The sequence below is a fragment of the Zonotrichia albicollis genome, chromosome Z, assembly GCF_047830755.1.
Source record: "Zonotrichia albicollis isolate bZonAlb1 chromosome Z, bZonAlb1.hap1, whole genome shotgun sequence".
Lineage (NCBI taxonomy): Eukaryota > Metazoa > Chordata > Aves > Passeriformes > Passerellidae > Zonotrichia > Zonotrichia albicollis.
The window spans coordinates 39,324,418-39,342,771 of NC_133860.1; the positions used below are offsets into that span (position 1 = coordinate 39,324,418).

At 35.4% G+C, this 18,354-nt stretch overlaps 1 protein-coding gene across 1 annotated transcript in view; it reads right to left on the reverse strand.

Moving 5' to 3' along the window:
• Positions 1-2,178: 2,178 nt before the first annotated feature.
• SCAMP1 (secretory carrier membrane protein 1) overlaps positions 2,179-18,354 on the reverse strand; it is a 38,315-nt gene continuing 22,139 nt past the window's right edge. Inside the window, exons 5-9 of the mRNA XM_005492128.3 lie at positions 16,120-16,248; positions 10,366-10,525; positions 8,615-8,716; positions 6,834-6,951; positions 2,179-5,261 (exon numbers count right to left, since the gene is read on the reverse strand). Coding sequence (XP_005492185.1) covers positions 5,097-5,261; positions 6,834-6,951; positions 8,615-8,716; positions 10,366-10,525; positions 16,120-16,248 — 674 coding nt within the window. The 3' untranslated portion in view covers positions 2,179-5,096. The remainder of the gene's footprint in view (positions 5,262-6,833; positions 6,952-8,614; positions 8,717-10,365; positions 10,526-16,119; positions 16,249-18,354) is intronic.

Below are 18,354 nucleotides of genomic sequence, written 5' to 3' on the forward strand. Positions count from 1 at the left end.
AACATGGTCTGACCAAGGTAAAAGAAAAAGAATGCTAGATTTAATCACATAGGTCTTAGGCTGGGGTCAATGATCTCAGGAGTATTTAGGTCTTTTCTATCCTAATTGATTCCATGATTCTGTATTCTGACAACTTCTGGTTGTTCTCTTAACTTGGGCAAAAAGTGTCACCCCACTGCCCAACCCAGGATATGGATTTTTTCTTTGAAAACATCATGTGCTCCTCTAAAAAGAACATCATGCATTCTTCTAAAAAATACAGCCACAGCAAAGACAACACTTCTGCACTAAAAAACAGCAACCATGCTTTGGCATGTGTACAATGACTACAGCTCAGACATACACAATTCTTTAATTAGGCTAGAAACATGATAAAATCTACTAGCAGCATTGCCAGCTGGAGCAGTGGCAGGGCAGCTGATGCCACAGAGGCACCAGTGGTCAGAGGCAGCTGTTCTGTACAGTGGTCTGGGCTCCAGCCAGTATTGCCTACCCAACTCCAGCTGTACAGGGTCACAGAGCAGAAAAGCCAAGTGCAGCGCCACAAGTAACTGAGGCCAGTCTGTCTTCCAGGCCTGCACCAGCCCTGTTTTAACTAATACAGCCTCAAACTTTATTAATAAAAATCAGTCCCAAATACTTCCCATCTCTCCTCTCAAGATGGAGGTTTCCCTTCTTAAATCATGGATATAAAGTAAAACCTGGTATTCTCGATGCTGTGAAGAGCAGCTCCTCTGTACGGAAGTATTTTCCTTCACATCTGAGTGTAATGTAACAGGAACATGAAGGAGCACTCACCAAAAGCAGGACAGTACACTTATTTATATATATATATATACACATACACTCATTTCTTAGTCAACAGGAAGCTCCAAGTGTATTGAGAGATTATTGAAACCACAAGCGTTCCACGTAATCACTTTCATCCAACAAAAAGCATTATTTTAGTTGAGCAGTATATTCTTCCGTTAAACTGCTGGAATTTTTTCTTCCAGAACAAAATGTATGGCAGCATGAGCCACAAGTTACACATCCCTATCAATGCCTTTTTTCTTTTCCTCTCAGTATCATGTGACATCGTACCTAGTTTAATCCTTGTATAAAGTTTCACTGGCTTTTGCTGCTGAGCTAGATCTGCACTACTACCTTTGTCAATTTTCCTGATTTTCATAATTATGAAAATAAAAGCTACTTGCAGACATAAAATTAATTTGCAGGAAAAAAGTACAAACTAATTCATACATGTTTTAATGAAAAACCTAATTAATTATGTGACCTACTGTGCCATACTACAGATTAATAACCAGAATATTACTTTTTAGGTGTGTGCCTTTTCCTTGGGCAGAAATATCTTCCCACAAGTATCACTGAGTACTTTTAAGTACAGTTCTCTTGACCCATGCTTTTCTGTCAGTGTGTGGATGCTTTTCCAACTCCATGCTTACAACTTCTTGAGGGAAGTAACCTAAGCAAACCAGAGGAATTACATCCCACGAAGAGCACTAAAATTGTGTAATAATTCTAAACATAAAACATGACTGGATCATATGGCACAACCATGCTTACATTTACAAGAAAGTACAAAACCTCTTCCTTCAGTCTGCTGACACTGCCATTCTAGATCTGTAAATTACAAAGATCAAGTGGATGAAGAATGTCAATACTGACTGATGCATGCATGTGAAAATGTGTTCAAAAACACGTCTGCCATCTCCCAAAATAATCCTGACCATACCTCAGAGCACTGTTCACTGTATCACTGCATGAATATGCATCACGCATTTGCAAACTTACCTACATCGCATTTGATGATGAAGTCACTCAGCCCTTCAGAAAAAACCCAGTAGTAAGACGAGTACTAGAGAGCAGGTGCTGCAACTGACATTACGTGAAAAAAAATCAACAGATTGTGCTAGTGACTGAAAAAAAAAAGAAAGAGCAAGATGGCAGTAACACAGAAATGTTGATTCACTGGCAGAAATTAGGAAAATAAATACTACCAAGGCAAAACTTTTTTCAGCAACTTCATTTTACTTTCAATAATGTTTTAAGAGTCACTTAATACCTGTAGAATTCCATTCAGTCATGACAGAGCATGTTTAATTTTAACCCTTGTGAGTTTACAGCACAAGAAGGTAAACTGCAAGTATTTTAAGAATTTTCTTCGTAACAGTTGAGTAGACTAATTCTCTATAACCAGATTTATTGATAGTGGACATTTTGTTTCACCATTTCATACAGCAGAAATACAGCATCTATATACAGAATTATAAAAAGCAAGTCAGACTTTACATAGATCCTCCTTGCACATCACCCTGACTGTCAGAAGAAAAATCCCCATTATTGGTCAAAACTATACAGAGCAAACACCTAGGAAAAAAGTATTTTTTTATTCTATGACACTGTGTTAATACAATAAATATACAAAACTTCTGAACTACCCAGACATGCAACAGAGGGACAGAAGAAGTGCATTTGTACAGAACCATGACATTCACCAGGATGGCTGAACATTGTTAGTAATTTACAAAATATACAAACATCTTCAGATAAATAAAAACAACTCCTAAATTACAAATCAAAGACTACTGACATTCCAGTGTTTAAACTTCATACCTTGTACTGTTTGTCACAATACTACAAAAAGACAACTCAAGTGGGCGCCATACTCTGATTAATAAGAGATTGCAAAATCTACTTTTTGTTAGATACAAAATATTTTTAACAAATTTTAGCCTTCTGTTATCAAAGCTAAACAAACTTTTTCCTCCCTTTTGGGTTGCTAAGTGTCACAGAATTCACATGTGTTAAAGAATTCACATGTGACACAACCCTGAATTTCACTCAGAAGGCTTAAATCTGTACATTCAACCCATGATATTACAAATCAACAATTCTTATACACACAACATTACATATGCTTTCTCAAAGACCCTTCAAACATTTGAGAAAAAAAATCTACCTGTCAAATTCAGGTTTTATTCCTAATGTTTTTGGTGTTTTTTTTCTGGTAATCTATGCTATTATGCAATCTTCAACTTCAGTTAAATTCTAAGGATGATGTTCCTAGGATTTCAATCCAAGAGATACCAAAATTTAGATTTAAAAGTAATCCATAGCAGAGTTCCTAGATACAACCCTCAAGTTAAGTTTAAAATATGAAAAGAATAATCTTGATATATAGCTTCTAGAATGATGGTCCCCCAGTCTCAGCAGAAGACAGTGACTTTAATCTGGAAAGCTTAAAAAACATTCCACGCAAATTTAAGTTCAATGTTAGCATGTCCACTATTATGACATTTTTAACAGCCTTGTTAGATAGAATATTTAAGCAAGTATATTCATTAATGTGAACTTCAGCATAGGTGACACTACAACACTTTTTCAAATTCAAGTGTGGTTTAAAGAATTTAGTAAATGAAAGGAGACTAATAGAAGAATTCATGCTACCAGTATATTACTGATTCAGAGATTAAGCTAGGGGAGTATTTTTTTAAATGAACTTCTGTTATTATGAATACAGTGTATTGAAACAGAATACAGTGTATTGAAATTCAGTCCACTTTCAGAATGTGGAGGGGCCTCAGAACTTTATGCTGTGTTATGATTCACCTTAAGAGCTGAATTAATTTCAGCCATGGTGTGTACTTACACAGGTTATGGGATGTAATTTTTCCATTTCCTGGAAGAGTTTGAAAAACTGTGTAAGTATGTAAGTCTCATGAGGCAATCCAAAAATGTAAGGTCTTCAAAGCAGAGAAACTCGTAATATACCAAGTCCTGACTGTATTATATTCTAAAACATTGTGATGGTATGTGTACCATTATGGATTGTTAGTTTCACAGCATCAATCTAACCTCTTAGGCCTCCAATTCAATGAGTTAAAATCTAACTTTAATAAAGATAAACATCTCTCCCTTTGCCGAATCCAAATAGTTTAAAAACTTTTTTCCTATAGCTTAAATCACATCACAGAGATGGCTGAGTTAATATTAAAATTCATTCAAGTATCTGCTAAATGCTATTGCTTCAAGAGCCTGGTTTTAGACAATATACCTGTTAGAAAATTAAATACTGTATATATAGTGTTTTGGACAGGCAGTAAACAGAGTGACTGTCCAAGATAGAGATTTAGTACCACTGTTAAACATAAATCTATACTTGAAAAAAATCCAAACAAAAACTAACAAAAAAAATCCCAAATAAAAATACCACGACACATAGAAGAGGGATAGGGGATATGTGAATACTGAAGTTAAAAACAGCAAATACATAACCATTTAGCTCTGTGATTGAAATCACCAGTTAACTTCCTTAAACTGAACTATTCTATTACAGAGAATGTTTATACCCCATAGTAATTTCCCACAGGTAGAGAATACTCCATGGAAATACATATAAACAAATGCTATAAAGTGGCACAGGTAAATTCTGGACCAAAACACTACTTAAACAGGTAAAAAGATCAGGTAACTCAAAAGTATTCATGCAAACTTACAGGTTTATATCAAAAGACTTACCTAATAAAAAGAAAACAAAATCAAACAGGAAAAGAATTTATACTCTCTGCCTTACATGTATTTGACCCCCAGCAGTTGCTGAAAGTGCAAAAACAATAATCAAACCTTACTCTATCTCTCAGTCACTTCTTACTGACCACTTATTACCCCCACTTCTTTTGGCAGAAATAGGGAAGTCAGTTCTTGCAAAAAAAAATCATTAATCCAAACTGCTTTCCTGAACTTAAAAAAAAAAATGGTGTGAATTGCTAAAAAACCTTCTAGATTCTTATTACATTGATTTGATCATTATATACCAGAGTTCATTCTCAGGCCAATTGTTGGAATTATTTATCCCCCATAAAATATGTAAAGCTTTACACTGCAGAATTCAACACGTTAAAGAAGGGGAAAAATTGGTTTTCTTCTTAAAATAAATAAATTTATAATAGAATAAACCAACCATTTCCCATTTAACCCATGCACAGCTGTAGAAGAAACAAACATGCTGTGTGATTTTGATCTAGGCATTTAGGGAATACAGTAAGTGACTGGGAAATAAAGAACAGTTGAGGAGAACTGGGGTGACTGTTTCTCTACATCCGGTTACCCTTGAAGGCGTTCTGGGCTGCGCTGGTGGCAGCTGTCGAGGCGGCATTGGCCGCAGCAGTTTGTACCGTTTTGTTGGACATCACTCCCGTGGCAAACTCCTGCTGCGCCTTCTCAAAGCTCGCGCCAGTCGTGCGGTACAGCCCGTGCACCTGCGGAGGGGAAAAGCACTGAGAAAGTGGTGCCATGCTTCCCATTTCTTAGCAGAGCAACAGCAAAGTCTCAACGCAAAGCAGAGCTGTGAGGTGGGGAAATGTGACTTGTTCATGTGTTTGAGCAAATACAGAGATGAGAACATGGAAATTTTTCCCACAAACTTTTGAATTTTTCATTGTCCTGCTGCACTCACAATTTGACTGCGGGGGTTACCTGTAATTATCTGCAAGTTCAGAGGGGTCTCATCATGGTCACTAAAATATGTGATGTATATTTGGTGAATTTTTCTTTACAACAATATTTAGAAACATTTTAGTTACTCTGATTGGTAACAAGAGTAAGCAACACTCTGACTGAATATTAAAAATTTCAAAATATCCATATTACACAGTTACACATTTGCAGAACTAGTGTGATGACCAATAGCTCTGCTTAATAACCAGAGGAATAAACAATATGACTTACAAACACTCTTAGCAATATGGTATGTAACAAAATAAAAACCACAAAACCTGACAAAAAAATCTGATTAACTTCCAATTATCTAAGTATTGAAACTCAAATGCTATTTTTCACTCAGTTAAGTCACAAAAAGGTTGTTAAATAATACTATGAAGACATTTTCATTCCAGTGTAGCAAGAAAATTAACATAACTTTTTTTCTCTGTTATAAATGTGACTACTTCTCATCCATAAAGATAAACCAAGTCATATATGAATATGCAGATTTTTTGAAAGAATCTTTGATAAGAAAAGTAAAAGCATATTCCACCATACTTTTTTCTTGTTTGTTTCTTCTCATCTATAGAGTATTTCTACAGAAGACAAGAAAGGACATCTCCAGGCACACATGTATAATTTCTAGTTTACTGTGAAGACGTCAAAATAATTTATGATGTGTAAAATCCTTAAACCTAACTATAACTGAGCTTGAATTACTGGAATCCAGCCAGGACATCATCATCAGAATTCTCAGTTACATTTATCTCAATGACTACTACTGCATCAGTATCTATACTTAGATATTCTGGGTGGAAATTCACCAGAAGTAACCATAGAGAAAGAGTTTATTTCCTTGAGTTTTCATGCTCCTGCATCATTAGCTGGCAATAAAATATTAAAAAATAGAGATAGAGAAATAAAAATCGTTTTCTGAGGTGCTAAGCATCTCTCTCTTGTATTGATTTTAATGGGAATGATTTTGGTAAGAGCTGTAACTTAGCAATCATTTCAGTCAAGCTTCTCTGTGCCTGATGGACAACCTGGCAGGTACAGCTACAGTCACAGTGTCCAGTGCTTTCACCTACTCCTTTGTGGTGGGTTTCCTCTCAGATTCTCTAATTCAGAGCTATCATTCCCCATTTGCAGAAAATACCTGCATTGTACAAACAGCATTTTGTACCTCCACACCAGTATAAACAAAACTGTACAAATGTTAATAGGCAAGGCTCACCTTGAAGAATGTAATTTAATCCCCACTACTTTGTGAAAGAGTACCTCTCTCAAAACAGAAAGCAAAATCCAAATCAAATACAGGAAACAAAAGAGGGGAATAATAAGTAACTTACCTTCTTAAACATAACTAGTGAGATAACAGCAGATGCTGTGAAAAGTGCAGCTATGATTATCATCATAATGCCAACAGGAATACTCTTATTAAGTCCAGTAAGAGATGAAATCCATCCACTGAAGGAAGGAGAAATAACAAATTTTACTAGCACAGCCCATGAACTATTTATTCAGATACCCTCACCAAAACAAATTTCATAACCTCCTGGTTCTTAACCATTTTGAGTATTTTTAAAGAAAAATAATGGGAATTTTACACAAGCATATTCTGGTTCTATGATATGCTTTTAAAGTTTAACTTCCACTTTTTTCACAGAAAATGCAGTGAAACTGTATGAAAAGTTGTTGTAAATATTATTGTCCTTGAGCAAAATTGTGGAGAAATTAGAAAGCTGCTTCTCAACTGTCATTTCAGATTGATTCAAGACTACATTAATTCATAAATGAGAAAATATCCCTAAAAAGATGGTTTTAAACTTCTATAAATACAGAACAGAATACCACACATACACAGCTTCTATATGAAGACTCATTTAATTGTATCCACACAGTGATGCTTTCCCAACTAAGGTAAATATATTTTTTTAAGTAGAGAGCATCAGATGAACTAAAAACCTGCTAAATAAGTATCTACTTCAAGCATTTCCCCATTGTTCAAAATTGAAACACCAACAGACAACCAACAGTTTCGGACCTGAAAATTTAAAAAGCAGGCTGCCTTATGAACCAAACCCATGCATTAAGATGAATAAGATTTTTCCACGTTATTTAAAAAAACACAAAAGAAAAACCCTAGCAAAAAATTATGTAAATCCAAACCTTAAAACTGTCCCCTACCTGCTTCACACTGCTTTGATATCCACTGTATCCCACTATAATCTACCACAAAACCCCAAAATCTGAACTATAATTAGGATTTCCTGATTTTTCTGATTATCTGGCTAATTTCAATACTTCTTCCCCAAGTATGCTTAAAAGCACACTTCCCAGACTTGGATGAATAAGCAATAGAGGATTCCAAAGTAAAAAAAGCAGGCTCTTTCCTTACATAACAATTCTAAAGCAATACTGTTTTGTCTGCCTTCCATATATTTGGAGGTTTGCAGCAAAAAGTACTGATAGAGGGAAATGTCATTACCCAACTACAGCACTGCCATTCATGACTCCTCGTGTTACCAGCTGGCTACTACAACCTTGCTTTTAGTTAATTCCTTTATTTCAAGGACAGTGACTGATTCCCCATAGTTTCTCCTTGTAAAATTTAAGTATTAGACCTCAAAGACTCAAAAAAAAGATAATATACATACAAGCTTCATGTAAAAGCTTATATATTTTACAAATTTTAGCCATAAATTTCTCAATAAGAAGCAAGTATATAAATATAACTAAAAATACCTAATGATATGAAAAATATGCAAACAATATATTATTGATGTCTAAATTTTTGCTTTCCTTTACCTTAAATACAGAATGAGTAATAACTCCTTACACCACAAAAATAGAGGAGATAGTGTAAGAAAGAGTAAGTTCAAAGTGGTTTAAATTGAAGGATAAAACTTTGAGTAGCCCAATAACAGTACCTCACATTCTTTGGATACATTTCACCCACTGCTCCTAGTCAAGAGCACTCCAAAAATGCTTTCTTTTAAGAGCTAAATGTAACATTCTAGTGAACACAAGATTATTCCTCTGAAAACATAGACTGTATTCCAGTTGTTACTTCAAGTAAGAGTGTTTGTCTTACAGACAGTACAACACTATGGCAAACAAGAGTACTCACCAGTTTCCCCATCTTTGAAATCCTGCAGCTTGAAGTACATGTACAGCAAACTGACAGATATATACAAAGAAGAACACAAAGAACCTGAATGAACTGTCACTCCTGAAAGAGGTGGGGAAAAAAAGATTAAAGCAGACAGAAAATTCATTCTTTTTATTCATATTCTGTAGTACCAATCTAACATTTTACTGCATTAACTGGGCAAAAAGTACTTTCATTTATCAAGTGACCTGAAGTATCAGCAATTCTGTGTTTTTTTAGTGTGTTTATTTACAAGAACTGCTCTTTTTCTTTAATATAGTGATTTTGCCACCTGCATCTCTAAGAAAGGTGAGAATAGTTTTGTTCAGCCCCGAGCAGGACCCTTCAACTAACCATTTAAGTTTGCACTCTGCACCACTTTCACAGTGAAGTTCACAGTGATAGCAGTATGGGAAGAGAATATTTAATTGTGAAAGGAAAGAAGATCTCATATGGAATTACTGAAACACACGGCACACCAGAATAGTGAAGCAGCTGTTATTTTAAAGTAAAATGTACAAAATACATTTCCTGGTAAATTACTAGAATGCCAGCCTTACAAAGACTGAAAATAAATTTTAAAAAATGAGCCAAATATAAATGTACAGGCAGAATTTCAGTGAAGACTCAACTTACTACTGTCAAAAACATTGACTAGATGAAATGCTTCCTACTAGAGTTCTAAAGAAAGCAGAAATCATTTATTTAAGTCACAAAAAGAGATTTTGTCCTTAACAGCTCTTCCTGAAGAAGGGAGTTTGTAATTTCTGTACAAACAGTTCAGTTCAATAACTATTTCATTTTCAGCTGAGCAACTGACTGAAAGTTGAATATGCAAGTAGAGTTTTCCTTCCTCAACCAACAATTTTTTCTAAGAAAAGATACAGATTTATTAGACAAGAAATGCAAGTTAAACTATATGATTCCTCGAAGGTTTGTGGGTATAGCAATACCTCACTGGTTAGCAAAAAGATACACTTCCTGTAGTCTAAATGGCAAAGTTAATTGCAACTTCTGGCCATCATTAAAAGATTGATGAATCGCTTCAATGTAAAAAAAAAAAAAAACAAAACCAAAACTTCCTGAGTACAGGACTTAAAATCTCTACATGCTGATCTTCACTAAGAAAAAGTTTAATTTTGGACGCAAACACATCATTCTCTTCTTAATCACACACCTTATGCTTCTGAAGTTTGCAAAGATTGCTAAGACTAGGAAAAATACTAGTTTGTCTAATATATACCTGCTCTACTAATTCTTAAGAATCTCAAGCTATTTCAATTAGAGACACAGTAAGTGTCTATCACTTAAAATAACAAAAATACAAGATTTTAAAAGTAGCTATTAATGAAGTTCATTCAGGAAGGAAAAAAATTAACTCACTCTTGACTACTAATCTGCTCAAATTCTTGGTGTGTAGAAACAGAGATTTAATGAGAGAATGTTGTTTGCAACTGTTACCAGCCCTTACTAACTTCAACAAAGTTAAGGATTTCTGACAAATATTATGTCTGTGGTAAAAACGGTAAATACTTTAAAGGATATTCCATGGTATTACTAACTACTGCCATCTGTATTTCAAATTCGACAACCGAATTAATGGCAAACATACTCTTTGTTTCTAATGAAAGCACTTTAAAGGATTATCATCATGATAATCAAGCAAATTCTCGAATGTTAATGCATTTTGACAAGTTTTTAAATATCCTAAGTCAAGCTGAAGTTGTTACCTGAAAGCTCCATAAAGTGGTCTGTACCAGCAGACAAAAGAACATGGGGTAAAAAGCAAGAACCAGAGAATACTCAATCCAAAATCAACCCCTCGTGTAGCATCAACGTAAAACCAGGCCAAACATCCAAAGATATTAAGAAACAGAGTCACTGTATGGACTGTAGAAGCAAAAGCAAAATAGTATTAATTAAATTATGTTTAAACAATAAATTATTACAAATGCTAAAGTTATACCCAAACTTTAAAACATTTTAAACATTTAAAGAAAACAGCATTTTAAACAAAACATCAGCATGCAGACAATACCAATACCATCTCAAGGCCTTCTGTAATAAATTGATTTTTATAGTTTTCTAAATTTTAGGTAAACCCTGTATTCACAAGTAAGAGCACTCAACATGAAATTTCAAGTACCATCAGCTACCTGGCAATGGAAAATATCTTGTCATAAAAATAAAATACTTTCAAACTTTTAAATTAAGAAAAAAGAGGTTTCTACAGATGCAATAATTGATTCTTTTCTACAGTAATAACTGAATACAAATATTTATGAGACTACTGAATATTTTTTGAGAAAGCTTAAAAATGAACAAAGTGCATCACAAAATAAACACTGTACACATTCAAATTTGAAAACAAAAATTTCCCAAACAGTCTTTCAGCACAAAGCTCTTTGTCTTCCATATAATAAAACAAATATCCCAGTTACTAAGAATGTTCTTCAGTAAAATGTGGTCTGCAAGAAGCTGTTCGAGATGTTTTAATGTATTTTGTATATTCAAATATTTCTTAGGACACTGGTCTTTCTTAGAATACCTGCCTTTTTTGGTGGTGTGTTGTTAGCTCAATAGTATAATTTTCTCACTGGCAGACCTTGTTACATAGTAATTATTCAATTTCTACTAAAAACAAATGCATTTGCATTATGACTTTACATTTTATTTCAATTAAGTTTACTTCTTAGAACAGAATAAGGCAATATTAAGAAACATTACAACTACTACCTTCATGCTATCTGGCATAGAATTTACTGCTGCTAGACTTCAAAGATGAACAAGAATTTTTCTCTTTGTTCAGCAATAACCAGTGATTCAGGAAGGATTTTTCTGCCTCAGAGAACAATTTCTTTCCTTGCAGATCAAGATAAAGTAGGGTATTTATAATTGCACAAACTGCTGCTGACAACAATGATTTTATTTTATTTAAGTTCAACAGAGCAACATTTTAGTCATTCTCCTGGATAGCAAGGTTAACAGAACAGGCAAGATACTAAAGATTCTGAAAAAGGGAATCCTGAAACTCTTTGTTGTTGTCTTAATCATGACTTGAGCTGTAAATCAACACAATGGGGAAAAACTCTTAAAAGCAAGATGCACAGATCATTGCATGGAAGACTGATGAAAGTGAAAACATTTCCTCAGATAAATCATATTCTCCAGTAAGAGTTGCCAGAATCAAAACACTTTGTTCTTTAAAATAAAAGGCAATTATTGCACCTATGTATCTTAGCACTGCCCCAAGGGGTAGGCAAACCAACTCCTTTCTGAATTTGTGTGTTTCTGCCTCAAAGCAAAAGAAACTATACAAATCCCAGTTCCTGCCTTCCTTTGATACCTACAAGAAAGGGGTATTCTCTCTTTTTCTACTCAATACTGGAACACATCGAGACCCCTATGTTACTAGAAACATTCAAATTCTGGTGGAAACTGAACTTTACAAAATTACTTTCTTTTAATAACTGCAATTAACAGGACAAGTTTTGAAAGAGTACCATCAGTGCAGAAAAGGGGGGAGCATCACACCCACTACTGATACTGAAACCAGCAACACAGGGGTCTGGCTTCACTGCAGTAACAGTCTCAGCAGTACAAAACAAATATTAGCAAGCAATAAAGGAAGAGACCAGACTTGACTGACAATTCTCACTTCACTGTGCTTGCCATTCACTTGCCTGCTGCAAGATACAGAGAATCACTTACACTTATGCTTTGAGCCAATCCCTTCACTAAGGGATGTAGGCAAGCTTAAGCTCTTATATGAACAGACGTGTTTGTAGGTTCAGGGTAACAGTTATAAAGTACCTTCCACCTACTTGCCTCAGCAAATTAAATCATAATACAAGCTATTAGAAAATAATGACCACCTGGGAGCTGAAATCACCTAGGGCTTAGTCAGAAGTCTGCAACATGCAATTTCTGTATGACAGCCTCACAATAGACAGCTGTAACAATAGAGTACCCTGTGTGATTGAAGAAAGTCTTCTCCTAGTTTGTGTGTGGAAGCAGCTGAAGTTGAAAAAAAAAGGTGTTCATGCCAGAATAAGAGTCAACAATGGAAAAATACATTAGTTTAACAAATATTAATACTTTACTTTTTTTTGGTATAAACTTCCCTGAACAGAAGAATTCTCCTTTAGATATATTCCTTGTCTTAATTAACTACACTTTATCATCCATAAATGTCTGAAAGAGAGTTGTAAATTAAAAAAAAATCACAAGTTGCACTGAAGATATTCCGCATGTACATTATTAAGGTGATTTTGCTATTCCATTTGAGACCATATTTTTGTACTAAGCTTAATTTCAGTAATATTTCATTGATTATATTTTCAGGAAACCGAAGTCCACGTTAGGACACATGACTGTCACCCTGGATTGGAACTGCCTGAAGGCAAATGGGATGCCTGTAGAATGGAGAGTTTTGAAACCACAAGGCAACTCACAAGTGAGGACTGGGCTAGTGAAGTTTGATCACACATAATCTTGGAATACCAAGAAGCTTCAGATGTTGTTTAGGCTTTTGTTCTTAGTCTGTTCTGCTTACTTGGGAGAGATGTGCTAACATGCCTTACAAAAAAGAGGAAGATCTTCCATAGGGAAAAAATAGATTCTAAAACAGTAACATAACCATTAAACACCCTTGGATTAGCACATAAACATGTGCTACCTAAAATGTGAAGGTACATTTTAAAAATTTCCTGATGCTACACACTAAAAAACACATAATAATATGGAGCAGACTAACAGTGAATTTGTATGACAGCGACCAGTCAAACCTTGAGAAAACATCACCCACAAGGAAAGGCTGCGTGAAATATGCTAAGTAAGGCAAAAGGAGATGACTAATGGGCATAAATGTATTTTCCATAGCAACAGTGGATAGAACATGAAAGATCAAACACAGGAGAGGAGAATTAAATTAATATACTAATAAACATCTTCTAATTCTAAAAGTCAGCAATGCATAGAACAGGCTTGGAGGGAGTTTGTGAAGTGTCTGTCATTGGAGGTTCTCAGGGACAGGCAGAAGAAACATCTACACAGACTGATATGTATACAGACACACCATCTCTCATATCCTCAGACAAAGGTTGAGATTAAAATCTCCTGAACAGAAACAGAAAAAAAGTTGGCACCTCAGTGTATTGTTTTTCTACCATAATCTCTTCCATTTGTAACTTCAAGTAAGAAATATTCTTTCAAAATCAAAATGGTGTTTATTAGGCACATGCTATCAGCCTGTGGGGAAAGTAGCTTGAAAACATGCTTTTGAGTCTGTTTTTGACTGTTAGCACAAGCCAAGAGACATTGTACTTGACGCTGGACACAGTAATAGCACAAAAAGATCTAAACAGTGCTAATTAGCTAGGAAAACTGTCATTTTCACATGTAAGCCCTTAAAGCACCAATGGCCACAATGCCAAGATAGAACAGAAAAATTCCAATGGCAACTGTGAAAAGTCATTGCTAATTGATTGTTATAGTTCACAAAAACGTGAGCATTCAGTCTCTTGGAAAAAAAAAAGTCTCCCCCTGGGGAAAAGATGTGCAAAGATAAAACACATCAATTAATTAGAAAACTCTGACTTCTGATACAAAAGGAGAAAAGAGGGATGAGTTAATGAAATAGGGATACAAACAGGGTTGTTTTCTCATAAAAGGTAGAGCATATGGATCTTAAATAGGTAAAGAAGTTTCCTCAGAGACATAAAAACCAAGAATGATGATGTCAAACTAATACTAATGGTGGAAATACAGAAACTAACCAAATAAGTTTGTTCCCAGGGCTACTACAAAGGAAAAGGACTATTTTATAAAGTGCTGAGAACGCAGTACTCAGTTTATCCAAATGTGATTATGTTCATAGAACCCCTAGACCTTACAAGACATAGGAAGTTCTGGAAGAGGAAAAAGAAGAGGCAAGCAGAAGCAGGTCTACCATGGGAATAAATACCTCCTCAGAGGATAAGCAGTCAATGAGAAATTAGCCAAAGCACATAGATGCAATCCTAGGAACGAAAAGACCCAATTCAACAGCCAACCCTAAGGGATGAGGTTCTACACCCAATATTTTTTATCTTTCTGGATTTTACTGTGAAATAGATTTTGGGGTTTTTTCCTTTATTATGCCCTATTCCTGCCTTCCTTAGTAATGCATGTAAATCAGAGAGCACTACAGCTAAAGAACAAAGAATGCAAGAAGACTTGGTTGAAACCTCAGCCTACCTAGAAGACAGTCATGTCAGTATAAAAGCATAGGTCCTATGTATTTTGAAATAACATAATATAATATTGTTCTTTATTTGTTGTCATAAAAAGGAAAATTAAGAAGAGTATTAATATTCCAATTCTAACTGCCCAACTTCACCTCATATTTGAAGCATATCCACTTTCAGAACTCAGTCCTGTAAATGGCCAGAATTGGTAACCATCCTAAAATTTTGAGTATTTCACCTTAGATTTCATATACATCTCAATTATCTGTCAATTTTATGAGAATGACCAGTCAAAGGCTCTATAGTTGCTTTATCTGAAGATTAACAATCTAGCAATGAGTATAGAAAGCAGTAGATTATTGATGGAGTGGAATTGATTTGATTCAGTGCAGCCTGCTCATTTCATGTGTTCCAATTACGTGGTTCAATCACAGAAATAAGATTACCAGAGTAATGTATAAAATTAAGGAGATTTCCTACCTACATCTTAAGCTACAAAAAAAAAGTTCAGAAAACATCTGAAATCCCCATTATCTTAGGAAGGCTGAAAATATATTAAAGGCGTCAAAGTATCTAAATATTGCAATTTTGTCAGAGTCAGAGTATTTATTAGTCTTGTATCAATCACAGTGGAGAAGGCAGAAGAAACAAGTATGGCATCTGCACACTTCTTTAACCCAGTATTTCACCCGTAAAAACACAGACACCCAGTGAGGGCAAAATTAATCTTACAAAGATGGCGTAGAGCAATCTTTGCCTACAAAGGATAGCTTTAACATGGACTGATTCTTCAGATAATTGACACTATTTCTTAAAATAGGTTATAACTATATTAAGCCTTTGCTATATGAAAGCCATATTAAACTATATAAAATTATGTATATTAAAGTAAATGGATATCATACATCTTGAACTCAAAAGTCCATTAACACTAATAAGCTGATTTTAAAACCAGTAGAATTATTTCGAAGTTAATAAATGGTCGAAGTTCATTTTATAACTGGGGAAACTTAAACCAGACAATTGCAATAAATTAGAACCAAATTGCCCTAGGATAATCCTCCTTTTCTTCTGTGGAAGCTTTTATGATGTAATTCAATACTTTTAAAACTGAAGTTAACATAAAATTTTGCTTCAATATTTGGCTTCTGGATTTAAAATAATTCTTCACTACAGATGCTCCAAAAGCCAAAGCAGCAGGTATATATTACCAAGCTTGAACAGGCACTTTATTTTTCTTCAAAAGAGAATACTTACACATCCACAGATAGTACATAATCTTTACTGTCTTCTGGAATTCTACAGGAATGTCTACTGAAAAATCCTGGTAAAAACAAGGACCTACAGGAAAATTCTCAGGGAGAGGTGGCCAGTTATTTTTTCTACCTGCAAAACAGAAAATAAAGGAAAAAAAAAAGGTGTTTATAATGTAGTTTCAGTCTCTGTATACTTGAAAGAGATACATGTTTGAACTTGTTTGAAGTGTTTAATGCATAAGTTTCTCAAGTTGATGGATAACTAGGGCTACCAAAACCCAAGAGTTTTAAGAGCTATCCTTAATATAAACTTTAGAAATTAAATACAATTAAGTATAGCCAGGTCAAGGAAAGTAAAATAGTTATCTACATAAAAGACTGAGCAGGCATCTAACATTTCCTAAAAAGTAAGAGAATTTTTCACAAAACAGATATGGACAGAAAAACAATTTTTGAGAATTCCTTGACTTTTAAATGAGTATTTCCCTAAAGTCCCACCATACTCACATAGTCTGTTGAACACAAAGGTAGGGGACTGAAAAGCATTCTTCATTTTCAGAATCCTGATATTCTTAGTGTCAATGTATCTCTAGTTTCCAATATGGCTTCCTGTCAAAACTTACCTAAAAGGCAGGAAGTCTCAAGAAAGACAATTACTAAAATGGCCTGTAAGTACCTTTTTCTAACAAGAATATGCCCTACAGCATTACTGTATTTTGATACAGTCGTGTGACAGAGTGAGGACACTGCAAAGGACACAGGATCGGACACCTGGATTTCCTGAATGCTTATCTCATGGCAGGCTAGAGTTTACACTCTGCTGAACACAAGTCATACCAAGCACAGACTCAGAGACTCAGTTGAGACAATCACTGCAACAAACCTTTGCCATAGCATTTCAAACTCTGAATGCAAGAGATATATTCACCATGTGACCAAATTAATTAGTTGAAATAGGAGGCAGCACACTTTTATTAGGTTGAATGCAATGCTGCACAGAACCTGAGCTGAGAATGTCAAAGGCATCAAGCTGACATACCAGCTAGAAGATCTTTCAGTGCAGTAAATCAAGACAACATATGACAACAGTGTCCTAGATCTGCAGCCAGCATCTTAAGGCAAATGAGTGCAAATAGCTAGAGAATTCCAAAAGATCCTGCTTTCCAATCAAGACCGCTCTATGTGTTTTCAAAAGAGTCCAAGTTAGTGTGCATGTTCCTGGGATCCAGAAATGTAATTCACAGAATAGTTCAAAGTTGTGCCACAGTTAGGTTCACAATGGACATCAGCAAGCATTTCTTTACCAAGAAAATGGTCAAATACTAGAATGGGTTTCCTAGAGGAGTGGTCAACATCCTCAGCCTGTCAGTGTTTCAAGGCATATGAACAATGACCTCAATAACATGCTTTAACTTATTGGCACTGAAGTGGACAGGCAATTGGGACTATACAGCCATTGTCAGTCAGGAGGGCAGCAGCAGCAACCAAAGTAAGTTTCGGGGGTGAGATCAAGCTCTGCAGAGGTTTCTTGAGCTCAGGGACACCTGAACAGCAGCCCAAAGCCCTTTCAGGACCCAGAAGCTCTCACTAACCAGTCAGGAATGGAGTGAGCATTACAAGGAGCAGTGTGGGAGACTTAATCAGCTTTTGAGAGCATGAGTGACCAGGATATGGTGCATCAAAAAGATGTGGTGCAGCAGTTTGTGCAGTAGGGTGAGCAGGGAGGGTGCTGCAATGCACACGTAGGTCCATGCCTCAGGTAAGTGCTAAGTGCTCTAAGCATCTGCCATAATGGCGAGCACTTGTCTCAGAATCAAAACAAGTGTGTCTACTGAGACAGCTCCAGAAAAGTCTGACTGACACATCCACTGAGGGAGCTGGTAAGGAAAGAAACATGAGTACAGGTGGTAGTTTGCACTGGATGCACGGATATTTCTACTGAAGAAAAGGCTTGTACCTGCATGAAATGTGCATAGTTTGATGAACTGCTGCTGAAGGTACAAAATTGCAGCAGGCAGTGTTAGAGGGATTGAAACGGAGATAGAGAAATGGCTTCAAAACAAATACACCTACAATGGACATCACTGAGTGTGAGACAGATTAGATCCTGATGACCCACAAATACAGAGCTCAAGTCCAACCTCTATCCTCCAACATCCACACCAGAACAGATATGATGTTTTAAAGGTTTTAGATGTCCATTAGCAAGTCCAACAAGGAACATCCTGACCAGCAG